General features: G+C 42.7%; 1 protein-coding gene across 1 annotated transcript in view; it reads left to right on the forward strand.

Annotated features, from left to right (window-relative positions):
• Window positions 1–13673, forward strand: part of TTC7A (tetratricopeptide repeat domain 7A) — a 421036-nt gene that overhangs the window by 231942 nt on the left and 175421 nt on the right. Inside the window, exon 15 of the mRNA XM_073554004.1 lies at window positions 3859–4019. Within this exon, the coding sequence (XP_073410105.1) occupies window positions 3859–4019 (161 nt within the window). The remainder of the gene's footprint in view (window positions 1–3858; window positions 4020–13673) is intronic.

Consider the following 13673-nt stretch of genomic DNA (forward strand, 5'->3'; position numbering starts at 1 on the left):
TGTGCACATGCTGTGGATTTTTCCGTGCGGATTTGCTGCGGGTTACAATCCGCAGCATCTCAATTGTTTGTGCGGAATCCGCTGCAGTTTCACATCTTCTCCATTGTAGAGGTGTGAAACCGCAGGTCTTTTTGACCTGCGTTTTTTCCAAAATCCGTGCGGAAAAATCCGCACCACCGAAAGCTACGTGTGCACATAGCCTCAGGGTATGGAGTCACTGCATCGAGTAAGACGAATTACGCAAATCTGCAATGTGCTTGAATCAGCATATAATATACTATGTGGTGACTCACTAATTACTCACATCGAGCCCTCCACTTGCTCCACTAGTAGAGTAGTCAAAAGCAAAATAGCACTTTATCCACTATGGAGTGTAGTCAGCCACATTACGCTCATTCCTGAAGGATTAGGGTGTCGATCTTTATGGGTATGACGCCAGCCGTCTATGCCATGACATGATGCCAGTCTCTCCATACAAAGGATCTAAACTGTGTTTAAACAATAGCTAAACTTTTTTTTATCATTTAGCCCAGTATAGAAAGTTATGATACTTTGCAAGTCACTTTATTAAAGGAATTGCCATCATTCCTGTAAAAAAAAATTGAATTTAAGCAGCTTCCAAACAACTACTATTCTACAGCCTATTTCCAAGCCTTCAGCTGCATTGATATCTGGATGTACTCATTTGGAGTACAGCTGATGGCAGTGATGGGTCAGCTCCTGTGTCACTACCTGTGGGGAGAAGCAGCTGCAGGTGATTGCGCTGATCAGCCCCACACTCAGAGGAGGAGACAGGAGCTGACCCATCACTGCCATCAGCTGTACTCCAAATGAGAACATTCTGATATCAATAGCAAAAAATAGTAGAAAAGAGCGGCACTCACCGGGTAGTGTAGTCAAGGCTTTATTATAAATTCATATCAGCGGGAGAACGGGTGCAAAAAGGAGATAGCAACGACAATCGTTTCGCGCTGCAAAGGCGCTTCCACAGGTTACAACCTGATAGATGCTTTTGTGCAGGTGCCACAGATGTAACCTGTGGAAGCGCCTTTGCAGCGCGAAACGATCGTCGTGGCTATCTCCTTTTTGCACCTGTTCTGCCGCTGATATGCTTTTATAATAAAGCCTTGACTACACTACCCGGTGAGTGCCGCTCTTTTCTACTATTTTTTGCTATGTGGATTAGCTTATTTTCCATGAATGTGCACCTAAGGGTAAAGCAGTTGTATTGCCGGCTGCGTCTCTTTTATACACGTATGATGGTTCGGATGTGTGGACTGTTGTGATGGTGCTCGCCTTCTATTTCTGATATCAATGCAGATGTAGGCAGGCAAATGGACAAGGCAGTAGCCGGGGTTTGGAAGCCATTTATATACATACACTTTCCATGCTGGATAAAATTATTAAAATGCATAATGAAAATTGAATTAGGGTATGTTCACACATCATGTTTTTGTGGTGTTTTTTTCCTTTCGTTTACTGTCCCAGCAAATTGAGTGAGATTTCTTAAATATTTTTTCCCTACAGATCGTTGAGGTATCATTTTGTGAGAAGAGATTGAGTAATCCTTACCCTTGACTTATATTTCTGCTCATTCGATGCTTAGGAGTCCAGCATGCATTACTACTCGGAGACTGACAGTCTATCAGGTATAAATATACCTACAGAGGTAGGTGGAGGCACTAAAAGGACCGCCCACTGGACTCCTAAGCTTAGAAGGAGCAGGGATTTAAATCAATAAATGACAAGTCATACTGAATCTTTTTCCAGAAAACTATATATCAATGTGCTCAGATCGCCTTGCTATATTCTTGTAGGCTCTATGCTGCCTGAAAATCAGACTGCTCATTAAACGTGACAGGTTCCCTTTAAAGGAAAGAAAAATGTTAGCCTTATCTAGAAGGGCCGATCGCAGCTGTGAACCGAGGCTAAAACTGGCCATGCACATTAGATGGATGAGCCAGGGTACGGCCAGTCGTTCATCAAGGATCGATAAAGGGTCGATACTGACTTCTAGGATTGCTACTTCCAATAGGTGGCGCTAAAGTTCCTGTCTTCTTCCTCTCTGAAGAGGCAATTTGCATTTTAAGTTTCCAGGAGGAGACTTAAAAGTCTCCTTACCCTGGCATGTCACAAGGAGAAACATTACCCCTTACACCCCATTTAAAGCTCTCTTACAGCCAAATCGGATTTCATGCTTTGAAGTAATGTGACAAGGCTCGTTAAAGGGTCAATACTGACTTTTAGGACAGTTACTTCCAATAGGTGGCGCTAGAGTTCTAGTCCTCATCCTTTCTGAAGAGGCAGTTTGCATATTTCATATCCCATATACAGGATCTCTAGCTCGGCCAAACGCTCCTGTGTTGTCTATGAGAGCACTGCTGCCAAACATCTGTGGTAATAGGTTATCTGTTACGATTCCACTCCTCAGTGTGTCATAGGATGCAGTGATTGACAGCTCAGTCGTCCAGATTAGTGCAGGGGATTGCTGAGCTCTGTGTGTTTTGGTTGACTGCTCGGCCATGCAATCTGAGACTGGGAGGTGCTGAGCTTCCTTCAGGTGTTTCCTATTCTCTTGATTACTCAGCTGCTTAACTGGGCTGGCAACCCCAGATAGCTGCCAGCCGTAGCTTCAGCTCAGTGTGGTTTGTTTCCTCTGTGCCTAGTGCTTTGCTTGTTGATCTATCCCTGCCTGACCTTGGACCTCTGACCATCCATTTGTTTAACCCCGTTGCTCTGATCCGCTATCCTCCTGGTATTTTGACCGCGGACTGTTACCTGATTACGCCTTTGTCTCTTCTCTCTGTTTATGATGTACCTTTCTGGCTGTTGATCTCGGACTCCTTGATTTTCCCGATTCACGGCTTGTCCGAGAGAAGTAACTCAACCTCATATTATCTCATGGAGTAAAAAAAGGATCTTCAGTCCAAGATCAAACATGCCGTATTCTGATCTCCTCCGATATACATTAGACTGTCAGCCGAACACGTCGGCAGACATTAGGCTATTGAGTATTGGGGACTTTAGACTGGAAAATCTACCATGGCTCCTTTTCTCTAGTTAAATGTTCTATATCATGATTTATTAATTTGTACCATAAAATGGTGACAACCAATTAATCAAGCAAAAAACTAAAATCATAAAAAGTAGGTGTCGTCAATTCTGCATACGGAACCGGCCTGGTATGTCCACCGTGACGTTATACAAGGAGTGGAGGTGACCCGCTCCATTTCTCCTACTTTGTCCTTTATTGTTTTCTATCCTCATTATCTAGTTATTACGACCCTGCGCATTAGTTCCTATGGGCTGATCTCATTGTCACATCTTTATTTGCGGCATAATATTCAGTGACCTGTAATGATGGAAATGGATTGTGCTGAGGTTGCAGAATTATCGGCGTTGGATATTAAAAATGTCATAAATTAGCACTGGAAGGCATTGATGAATCGATTTCTCCGAAATGACTTAAAGGGGACCTGTCCACTCTCCCTGACGTGTATTCAGGAAAACAATATAAATTCTGATTCACGATTTTTTTTTCAAATTTGTATTGTTCTGTCCCTCTATTATTCTGCCTGGAAATAATTGACAAGTGGACATTACCATTTCTCTTGATAACAGGACGTGACATAGTCTGACACTATCAGTATTAATTTGGACAGGGTTTTAACTACTTATTGGCCAGGGTGGTGATAACTGTCAGTTTAATCATATATTTCCAGGAGGAATAAGAGAGGAATGGCATAACGCAAAGTTCTAAATAAAAAATGAAATGTATTATTTTATGGATATTGCAAGCATTTAATTACACAGATATGTCAGAAGTGACCGATCCTAACAATAATTTTTAATTATTAGATATCGGATGCGATAGAACACCTCCAGGGGGCGCTGAAACAAAGAAGGGATGATTTGTACTGTCTGCATCTGCTGGCGCTACTATTGTCAGCGCAAAAACAGTACAAACACGCCACTGATGTCATCAACATGGCCCTGACTGAGTATCCCGAAAACTTCAGGTACACCCACTTCTTTAGCTGTTTAAGATGTTAAACTTATTTGTTAATGAAAACTACCGTACCTAACGTCAAGTCTTGAGAAGGGTTTACTTTTAGAGTATGTGCACTCAAGGCGCATTTATATAGCGGATTGTCCGTCTGTTTACAGTGTTAAAATATCAGCGCGTTGTAGGAGATTTTAAGAAGTTTTATGCCCATGTTCCGTAAATTGACCGGAGCTGAAGCTTTTTCGGTGCAGAAGGCCTGTAGCAGAAAGGAAACTTGTCTGCATATTTTATAGTATATTCCCGCGCTTTAATGGCCTGTGGCTGCTTTTGGTCCCTATTAATGGCAGGGCCAGAATATGTGCGATTACATTTGAAAAATAATCTGAAATAGTTTCAGATGGAAAGCGAAAAGTAAAGAACTAAATATGGCTGCATATAAATCTACAGCAAGAGCAAGAGCTTTCGGATCCTTGTTCGGCAGGCAGCTATCTTCCCCGACTCCTCCATACACAGAAGCGCTTGTTGTGTCCAAAAATGACTGAATGCGGTCATAAGTTCAAAGGGGACTTCAGCAAAGTAATAGCATAAGGCCGAGGTCACACTTGCGAGTGCAAGGCGCGAAACTCACACGAGTTTCTCGCCTCAGGTACCCGGCACTGCCACCGGCATTCGGACCGGAGTGTGTGGCTGCATAGAAGTACATGCAGCCGCACACTCCAGTCCCGAGTCCCGGCTGTGCTGGGTATTGAGGCAAGAAACTCGCACGAGTTTCTCGCCTTGCACTTGCAAGTGTGACCCCGGCCTTATGCTATAACTTTGCTGATGTCCTCTTTGAACTTATGACCGCATTCAGTCTTTTTTGGACACAACAAGCGCTTCTGTGTATGGAGGAGTCGGGGAAGATAGCTGCCTGCCGAACAAGGATCCGAAAGCTCTTGCTCTTGCTGTAGATTTATAGGACAGGCAATGTTCCCTGGGATTATAGGAAAGAAAATTATCTATCCTCCAAGGGAAAGTTAGAGGGATGTCATGTGCCACCTATTGGAGGTAGCTATCCTCTAAGACAATGTCTAACCTTTAACGAGGTTTGTACCAAGACCTTTGTAGACAGCTGTATCAGGTTCTTGCCCCCTTTCAGAGTAAAGCACAGTACTAGCCACCTAGTAGCCTTGTCTACATTGACGAGGGACAAGAACCCTGAAACAGATGTCTGTGGATGAGCATCTTTTTTCTTCTCGAGAAAACAGTAATTTGGTTATACATCCGAAGTCATGTGCAAAGGTTTGTTAAAGGATCAGGTATTGACTTATAGGGTTGTTGCCTCCAATAGATAGAACTGGAAAGCCAGCCTGGAGATCATATTATAAGACTCTAGACCCTAAACGTCCATCACCGACCTCTTACACAGCCAGCCAGTTCCTAGTCTGCACTTATGAAGAACAGGAAACAGCTGACTACAGATGATTCCTTTTTCCTTTTGCTCATGTTGGACAGTAACTTAGAAGGTGGCGCTAGAAAGCCAGCTTTGGAGGCATGTAGATGTTTTTGTGCGTGAAATCAAAAGCACAGAGAGATGTGAGGCCTTATACCTCTTAAAGGGGTTGAACAGGCTTGGGACTCAAGTCTGCAGTCACTGTTTGTTACTGGAGACTTGTGAATCCTCGCAGCGCGCACTGTACGTGATGTCACCATTATATGAAGGAATTGAGGATAAACTGATTAAATTTGCTGATGACACAAAGCTAGGAGGGATAGCTAATACTAGAGAAGAGAGAGAGAGGATTCAAAAAGATATAAATAAATTGGAGAAGTGGGCAGCAACTAACAGAATGGTTTTTAACAGGGAAAAATGCAAAGTACTACATCTGGGCAATAAAAATGAAAAAAGCATATACAGAATGGGAGGAATAGGGCTAAGCAACAGCACATGTGAAAAAGAATTGGGTATACTAATAGATCACAGACTGAATATGAGTCACCAGTGTGATGCAGCAGCAAAAAAGGCAAATGCAATTCTAGGATGTATTAACAGAAGCATACAGTCTAGATCACGTGAAGTCATTATTTCCCTCTACTCCTCTTTGGTCAGACCTCATCTGGAATATTGTGTCCAGTTGTGGGCACCACATTTTAAAAAAGACATCAACAAACTGGAGCAAGTTCAGAAAAGACCGACCAGAATGGTGACCGGTCTGCAAACCCTGTCTTATGAGGAAAGGTTGCAGGATTTGGGAATGTTTAGTTTGCAAAAGAGAAGACTGAGAGGAGACATAATAGCTGTCTACAAATATCTAAAGGGCTGTCACATTGTAGAAGGATCAACTTTATTCTCATTTGCACAAGGAAAGACTAGAAGCAATGGAATGAAACTGAATGGGAGGAGACACAGATTAGATATCAGAAAAAACTTTTTGACAGTTAGAGTGATCAATGAGTGGAATAGGCTGCCACGAGAAGTAGTGAGTTCTCCTTCAATGGAAGTCTTCAAACAGAGGCTGGACAGACATCTGACTGGGATGATTTAGCGAATCCTGCTTTGAGCAGGGGGTTGGACCAGATGGCCCAGGAGGTCCCTTCCACCTCTACGATTCTATGATTCTATGATTTTATACGGTGCTGGGTCATATGACCAGAAGAACTCCTTTAGCACACTTCCAGCCACATTCCAACTAGATCAGTCTGGCTTCCCTCAATTCACTTGCATTGAGTGAGGCTGCGCACATCTAGTGGGCATGTGACCTCATGTATGCAAATCTTATTCTTGCGGTCACGTTCCTGCCTTCTCTCAGCACCGGAGAATTCTGACAGCACCAAGCCTGGACAACCCCTTTAACCTCCTATTTTATTACGGGATTTTCTGACAAAACTGGTAGCAAAGCAGATGCACTTTATAATTGCATATTTGGCGGAATGTTTCGTTAGACTTTACTGGACTGATTGAAGCAGGGGTTAAACGAGTCTTCTAAATGGGGTTGCAAGTTTTGGTAGGTATGTCCGGTCTGGACCTGTATCACAGCCATGTGCTTAAGACCTTGCACCTTTTTTCTTCTTGCCATTATTTCCAGTGAGAACACTTAGGATCTGCTTTCTCATTAGGTGTATTTGAGCTTTTTTTGGTTTTAGCACATGATTTTGGTGAGAAGCAGGGGTGGAGGAGAGAGCATTGTCTCGCCCAGGCAGATTTTCCCCAGTTCTTGCTACTAATTATGCGAGTGATAAGAAAACCTTGTGGCTAGCTGCTGAGTAAAATTCTGTTTTTATACCGATCATTAAAATCTCTTGAATTCTCCACGGACGCACTGACATTAACTGCCATAAAGCAAGGCGACCTAAGATCACACATTTAAGGAAAAATACTTAGAGTGTGATGTGACAAAATGTCACTAGTAATACAGAGTGCACTGGTTTTCATTCCCCGAGGCATAATACGATTTGGGATTCAGTTAATTTTTTAAGCTACTTCGCTGCAGGAGTTTTACCGAAAAGCAGAAACGCGTCTAATGTAAGAAATGTCGGATTTCTAATTCAGTCGTTTTTTAATCTTTATATAAAAGAACTGACAGTGAGGTTTCGGCCTCATTCAGACTGGCATAATGCAGGCGCAGTATAGCATCCAAGTACCGGACTGATTGTGAGTCTACATAGGTCAATGACTGGGAGCACTGAAAATTCATTTGGACGATCATCTGCCAATGTAAAAGGGCCTTAAAGGGGTATTCTTATCTCCTAGATCCTACTCCAATATGTAGTGCGTGCAATAATAATATTACCAAAACCTCCAATTAGAAATGTGGAATAGTTCTTCTCATTTACTATGTTGCTTACCCCATGTGCAGGGCACTACAGCAGCTTAAGTATCCATGGTAACGACCACTAACAGCTAACTGTCACTATATGAGTGGTGGTAATCATGGATACCTAAGCTACTGCAATGCCCTGCACCTGGGGTAAGCGACATAGCGAATCAGAAGAACTGTACTACATTTCTAATTGGTGGTATTTTCTAATATTATTACACCTACTACATATCGGGATAGGATCTTGGAGATGGGACTATGCCTTTAAGTCTTCGGTGTATCTGTGCCATTACATGTGACATCGCCCCAATTTCCCTGGCACATGATTACTCAACTTGGCCGAACATTCATGTGTTTTCAACTGAGAGAGTCCAGGAGAAAGCCGCTGCCAAACACCTTGTTTTCTCTGAAAACAAATGGATCAAGCATGAAATTTCCATATACCTGATTCTACTTAACCTGGAAGTCACCTGTCAGAGGTAGTGGCGGAATCGGGAGGCCGCTATACACAACAGATGTCAGTCCTGCCAAAATCGGTGGATTCAGCTCATTTTCATGTAAAGTGCATGAGGCCTTTCGTTACTAGTAGTTTTTTCATTATTTTGTCTGTGCTTGTGGACCGTCGTTTCAGTAGTCAATCAAAACAAGCAGAGCTGTGGTGTAAAGTATAGGGGAGAAGGTTAAAGAGGAGGTTGATTTCAGACTGCTTCAGTCTCATTTTTGACAGTCGCTGCTGCAGCAGCTATCACTGATAATAGCTGACTAATAACCAAGATTAGGGAATCTGTCATTAAGGTCAGTCTCCCCCCCCCAAGCAGCACATATGAGATGAATCCATCGACACCTTTATATCTTCTGTTATTGCATTCCCGTGAAATCAACATTTTAAGTCCTATGCCAATGAGTCGTTAAGTGCTCTTGGAGTGACAGAGATCTTCCTGAGCCTCTCCCTCCCATAGCTGTTTCCCCGCCCAGTTACAATGCGTTTCGAGGCTCCGGGCCCTTTTTCTCAAGTGACAAGTATTTTGTTACTAGATAAAGAGGCCCAGGAGCTTCGAAACGCGTTATATCTGCTGATATCTCAATAGAAACCTCATTTACCATCATCTGCGCCAAATCAAGTGTCCAACTCATTACATTGTTTCTTTCTTATAAATGATGGTCAGTTTGTTAGGACTCTACGTAAAGTGGATAACTAAGCGTAATTTGATTCCCGGAGGAAGTAACTGTCTGTCTTATGATAACTCTGTATAGATTACTGCCCCTCATACATCTGATCAGATTAGCAATGATAATTGTCCCCCCAGGCTCTCAATTTCCGCTGTGGATTTTCCAAGTAAATTTCACCCTTTGCAACATTTCTGCCCCGGAATCTGCATGCTGTGACCGCAGTGATACATTTTTCTTAATTTCATGGGATGCGTCCAGTTATACCCTGTCTCTATGCTGTAATCACTGCATGTGAATGTCAGCGTATTACTGCACAGAACATTACGACGTTGTCTTTTCGGGCCTCTACGGAGCCCGATGTCTGGATGCATTACCAGTTCAGTAGAAAAAAAAAAAAAGAATCCCAATATAAATAGATTTCTGATTTATTAGGTGTCACCCCTGCAGTTCCCTGCTAATGAAAGCTCTGGGTGCCCGTGTAGTGTGTGTATATCGCAGCGTTTCCATAGCAGCCCGTTCTGGCAGCTTTTTAATATGGAAACAAATATGCTTTCCCTCTTTAACAACATCTAGTGCATGAATCTCGTCCTCATTACGTTACCTATCCCAGCCCGGAGAAATGTAGTATTCCCAAACAGATGTCTTTCCTTAAACAATGCAGCTGGAGCTCCGATTACATTCTCATTCTCCTGGTTTTAATTTTTGTTGTAGCAGAGAATTCGCTCCATAAAAAATAAATAAATAAATCAGAAATGCTAATGTGCAGTCAGCTGCAAGGATCTGAGGAGCGCGGCGCAGAGAAGGCTCTCCTCTCTTATGTTTCGGGGCGCTGCATGGCCCAGTTTTTTTTTTGGTTTTTTTTTTGCCGCGGGAATTTTTTCTTACATTTTGAAGCCTATTAATTCCAGTTTGCAGTCTGGTGCTGCACCTGGAGGAACATACTGTAATTATTAACAGTTTCCTGGGAAGATTGCATCCAATTTGGAACCACGTCACAAGCACAAAGGGAGTATTTTTAAGACTACGAAGTGGAGACATAAGGCTTTCGTTAGTACCCCGCGTCATCACTTGGCTCCTATAGTTTTTTTTTTTCTGTCATTTTGCCAAAACAGATACTCAGGCCAAGGACGACTAAAAGAAACCAAACACCCTTCTAGACATCACGTAAATGGCTGTACAAGAGCTCCATACTAGGGCATTGGACCTGACTGTGTGCCTCCAGAGGTTTTATTTATGGATTCAATACACATGCATTGAAGAAAACTGTATTATTGGAGCTGTTCCCCCATAAAAGCATTGCCTTACTACTATGGAGTCCCGGTGCTTTTTGCATGAGACTTCATGTGCCCCCATGCAACCTTCTCCACAAAACTTGGCCAAGTCTTTAATCCTACAGCCTTATATCCCTAAATGCGTAAAGAGAATCTGTCAGCACAAGATGAATGTTCAAACCAAGCACAGTCGTTGCGTACACCCTTGGTACGGCCAAGCAGTTGAGTACACTTTCTCAACAACTTGTTTCCATTTATTCCCATGCTCCCCTGGCTCTTGTAAAGTTAGAGCTGTCAAACAAGGGAGAGGATGGTGGAGAAAGATGGAAAACACGTCGGAGGGAAGGTGCACTGAACTTCTCGGCCACCCCAAAGGGTGCACTGAGCGCCTGTTCATGGTTTGATCAGTCATATTAGGCTGAAAGACTCCCTTTACTACCTATGACGTATAGGTACGTCGTAAGTCTCCTCTCCCCCTTTGATGCGGGCTTCGGCGCTGAACCCACATCTTTTTTGGCACATGACAGCTGAGAAAAAAGGGAGCAAAAACAGGAAAACAGAAAAATGGAAAATCCCAAGGTGGTGAAGGGGTTAAAAACACATTTGATTCCTTTTAGTTCTCTAATATACTACCATGCCGCCTGCTTAAGATTAGAATACTTCATGCCCTTCCCATATGGAACTGAGCTATTCATATATTGCACCAATGAACTATATAAGCCAGAAATAGCTTGATGAAAGTTAGTGTAAAGGACTCAGGACATATTAGGCAGAATCTGTGCTATGCACCAGCACCTATAGATGTATAGTTGGTTAATAGGTGCAGAAATGAACAATTTGTATGTCTCCATCCAGTATCCCAGAGTGAGGATTAATTTACTTGTTTTGAGCATCTGTGACAGAACCTTCTGCTTTAAAGAAGCACTCCTCCCATCAAAGTTTTTATCCTCTTAATATATTGCAGTCTTCATATTATATAGCGCTGTGTTATCAACCCGCACTTTGCCACCTCTCTTGACGTCACTATTTTGTCCGAGGGATCACGTATTATGCTCTCCTCACTTGCACCAACGTGATGTTCCGCACCCCCCTGGAGACATCTAAGGTCAGCTTAGTACAGTTTTACTCAGACACCCCCTGTCCACACACAGACACAGGAACGCATGGGGAGTGTGAGAAAATGTGGCCCACGCAGTCACTGGCACCACATTCGCTCACAGCCCTGGACAGGCTGAGAGGCCCCTTTCACTAGGATCAGTGAAACAGTGCCTTGTCAGCCCAGTAGGACTGCCACCAACTCCTCGGTAGATATAATCCCGGTCCATTAACAGTATTATTTTGGGCCAGAAACCAGCCCTGGTAGCATGTTAAGTTAAACCGAGAATACGGACATGTGGATCGAGATAAAAGATCAAGCAAAGGTTAAATTATATATTTAATCGCTTTAAGGGCACACTAGACAAAACACTATATACATAATGGTTATGCATATACAGTAGTCAGATATGTAAATACAATAGTGGTAGGACTAAGTATGCAGAATATAAGTGTCAGTTACCAGTCAGATGAAAGGTCTGGCTTGTGGGGGAAGATCTGACACATGGGAGGCTAATGGTCTCCTCTTTTCTTTGACTTTTCCCCACACGATGTGTCGTCGCGACCTCCCCAGGTAAAAAGCAATAGGCTTGATTTACACTAGAATTTAATTCCTTTAGGTCAGTCCCCTCCTGCTTCTGGGCTGAACCTAAATCTCCTTACCTTGCAAAGTGCAGCTAAAATTCCAAAACGTAAGATGAGTCATAACTCATTAATGGATGGTCATAGGGAGGTGGTTTTGGCACCATCTTATCCCGCAAGGCCCCTGCTATGCATTGAAACAAAACACAGGTTTGCTACCTGGTTCCTACTAACCATTCTATGTATCTACTTACCCTGGGATGCGAGACCATGGAAGAAGTTCGACCCATTCCAGAGATCTCGAAAATGTAAATGGTGTGTGGCTAGTGCGTACGGTAAGTCCATGTTCCCTTATGTAATCCTAACTGTCTGAAAAAAGCAGTTACACTGCAGGGACTCAATATTGCAAGCAAGCCTTTTGCCCTGAGCTTCGCTGGCTTAAGGTGTGAGATCTGTCACTCACTGCCTTTTGAGGCTTGACCACCTGGTGAACTAGCTGCCCTGTTTCAGCTGCACAAAGGAAGGGAGGTTTGTAATCTCATGCCAAATAGGATACAAATCATTGACATGAAATTATATCTCCAATATTCATCACACTGTGTACTTACAATTGTTCATTTTACCTTTCTATCCAGTTAATTCTTCTCTTTTCTCTGATTTATGTAGAAACAGGAAGTCTCTTTTCCCTGCATTTATCATTTTCCTCTTCAACTCCTGACCCAGCTGCTCCCTCCTGTTCTTTGCTCTATGTAGAAAAAGGAAAGTCTCTTGTCCCCACATGAGTCATCCTCCTGTTCAACTTCTGACCCAGCTGCTCCCTCTTTAGGCTGTGTGCCCACGATGCATTTTTTTAAGCGTTTCCACAGCGTTTGTGCCGGCTCGGACGCTGCAGAAACGCTTAAAAGAAGCTTCACATTAAATTGCATGCGTTTTTGGCTTTTAGTGCCAATGCATGCGTTTTTAAACGCTCAGGAATCGCTTAGCGGCTAAAAACGCAGCATGCTCATTAATTTCCGCATTGCTAAGCGTTTCTAGCCTTTTCCAATGTACCCAGAAAATGAGCAGAAAAAAGCGCGTCAAAAACGCGCAAGAAACGCGCAGAAATAAAACACGCGTTTTCTGGGAAGGGGATCAGTTTCCTGAGTGTTTAAAAATGCTAACGTGGGCACATAGCCTTACCCTTCCAGGACGTTTGCAGTGACTCATACGTGGAAAATTGACCTCCTGTTTTTACTTAGAGCTTAGAAGGATTCAGCTAGTCAGTTTTTAAGCACGTGATGTCATAGGCTGAATGGAGAAGAGAAGAATTATCTGGGTAGAAAGGCAAAATGAGCAATTGTAAGTGCACAGTGCTATAGAATATGGTGACTGCAATATATTAAAGGGATAAAACATTCGATGGGATTTCTTCTTTAAAAAGGACTCGCTGTGCAAATTGTAGAAAATAAAGAATTCTATTTCTGTGTTGGTGAAGAAAAATGGAAATGTTGCGCAAGATTGCCAGTGTCGCATTACGATGTCGCATTTGAATTGTGACTCGTATAGTGTTTGAAGAATGAGACACTCCAGGCTGTTAAGCATCTTCTTTGTTGATCTCACAAAATTAGAATATCATCAGAAAGTTAATTTATTTCAGTTCTTCAATACAAAAAGTGAAACTCATATATTCTATAGAGTCATTACAGACAGAGTGAACTATTTCAAGTGTTTATTTCTGTTAATGTTGATGATTATGGCTTACTGCCAATGAAA

Source organism: Dendrobates tinctorius, unplaced genomic scaffold, assembly GCF_039654945.1.
Source record: "Dendrobates tinctorius isolate UK_male_01 unplaced genomic scaffold, ASM3965494v1 ptg000205l, whole genome shotgun sequence".
NCBI classification, from domain to species: Eukaryota; Metazoa; Chordata; class Amphibia; order Anura; family Dendrobatidae; genus Dendrobates; species Dendrobates tinctorius.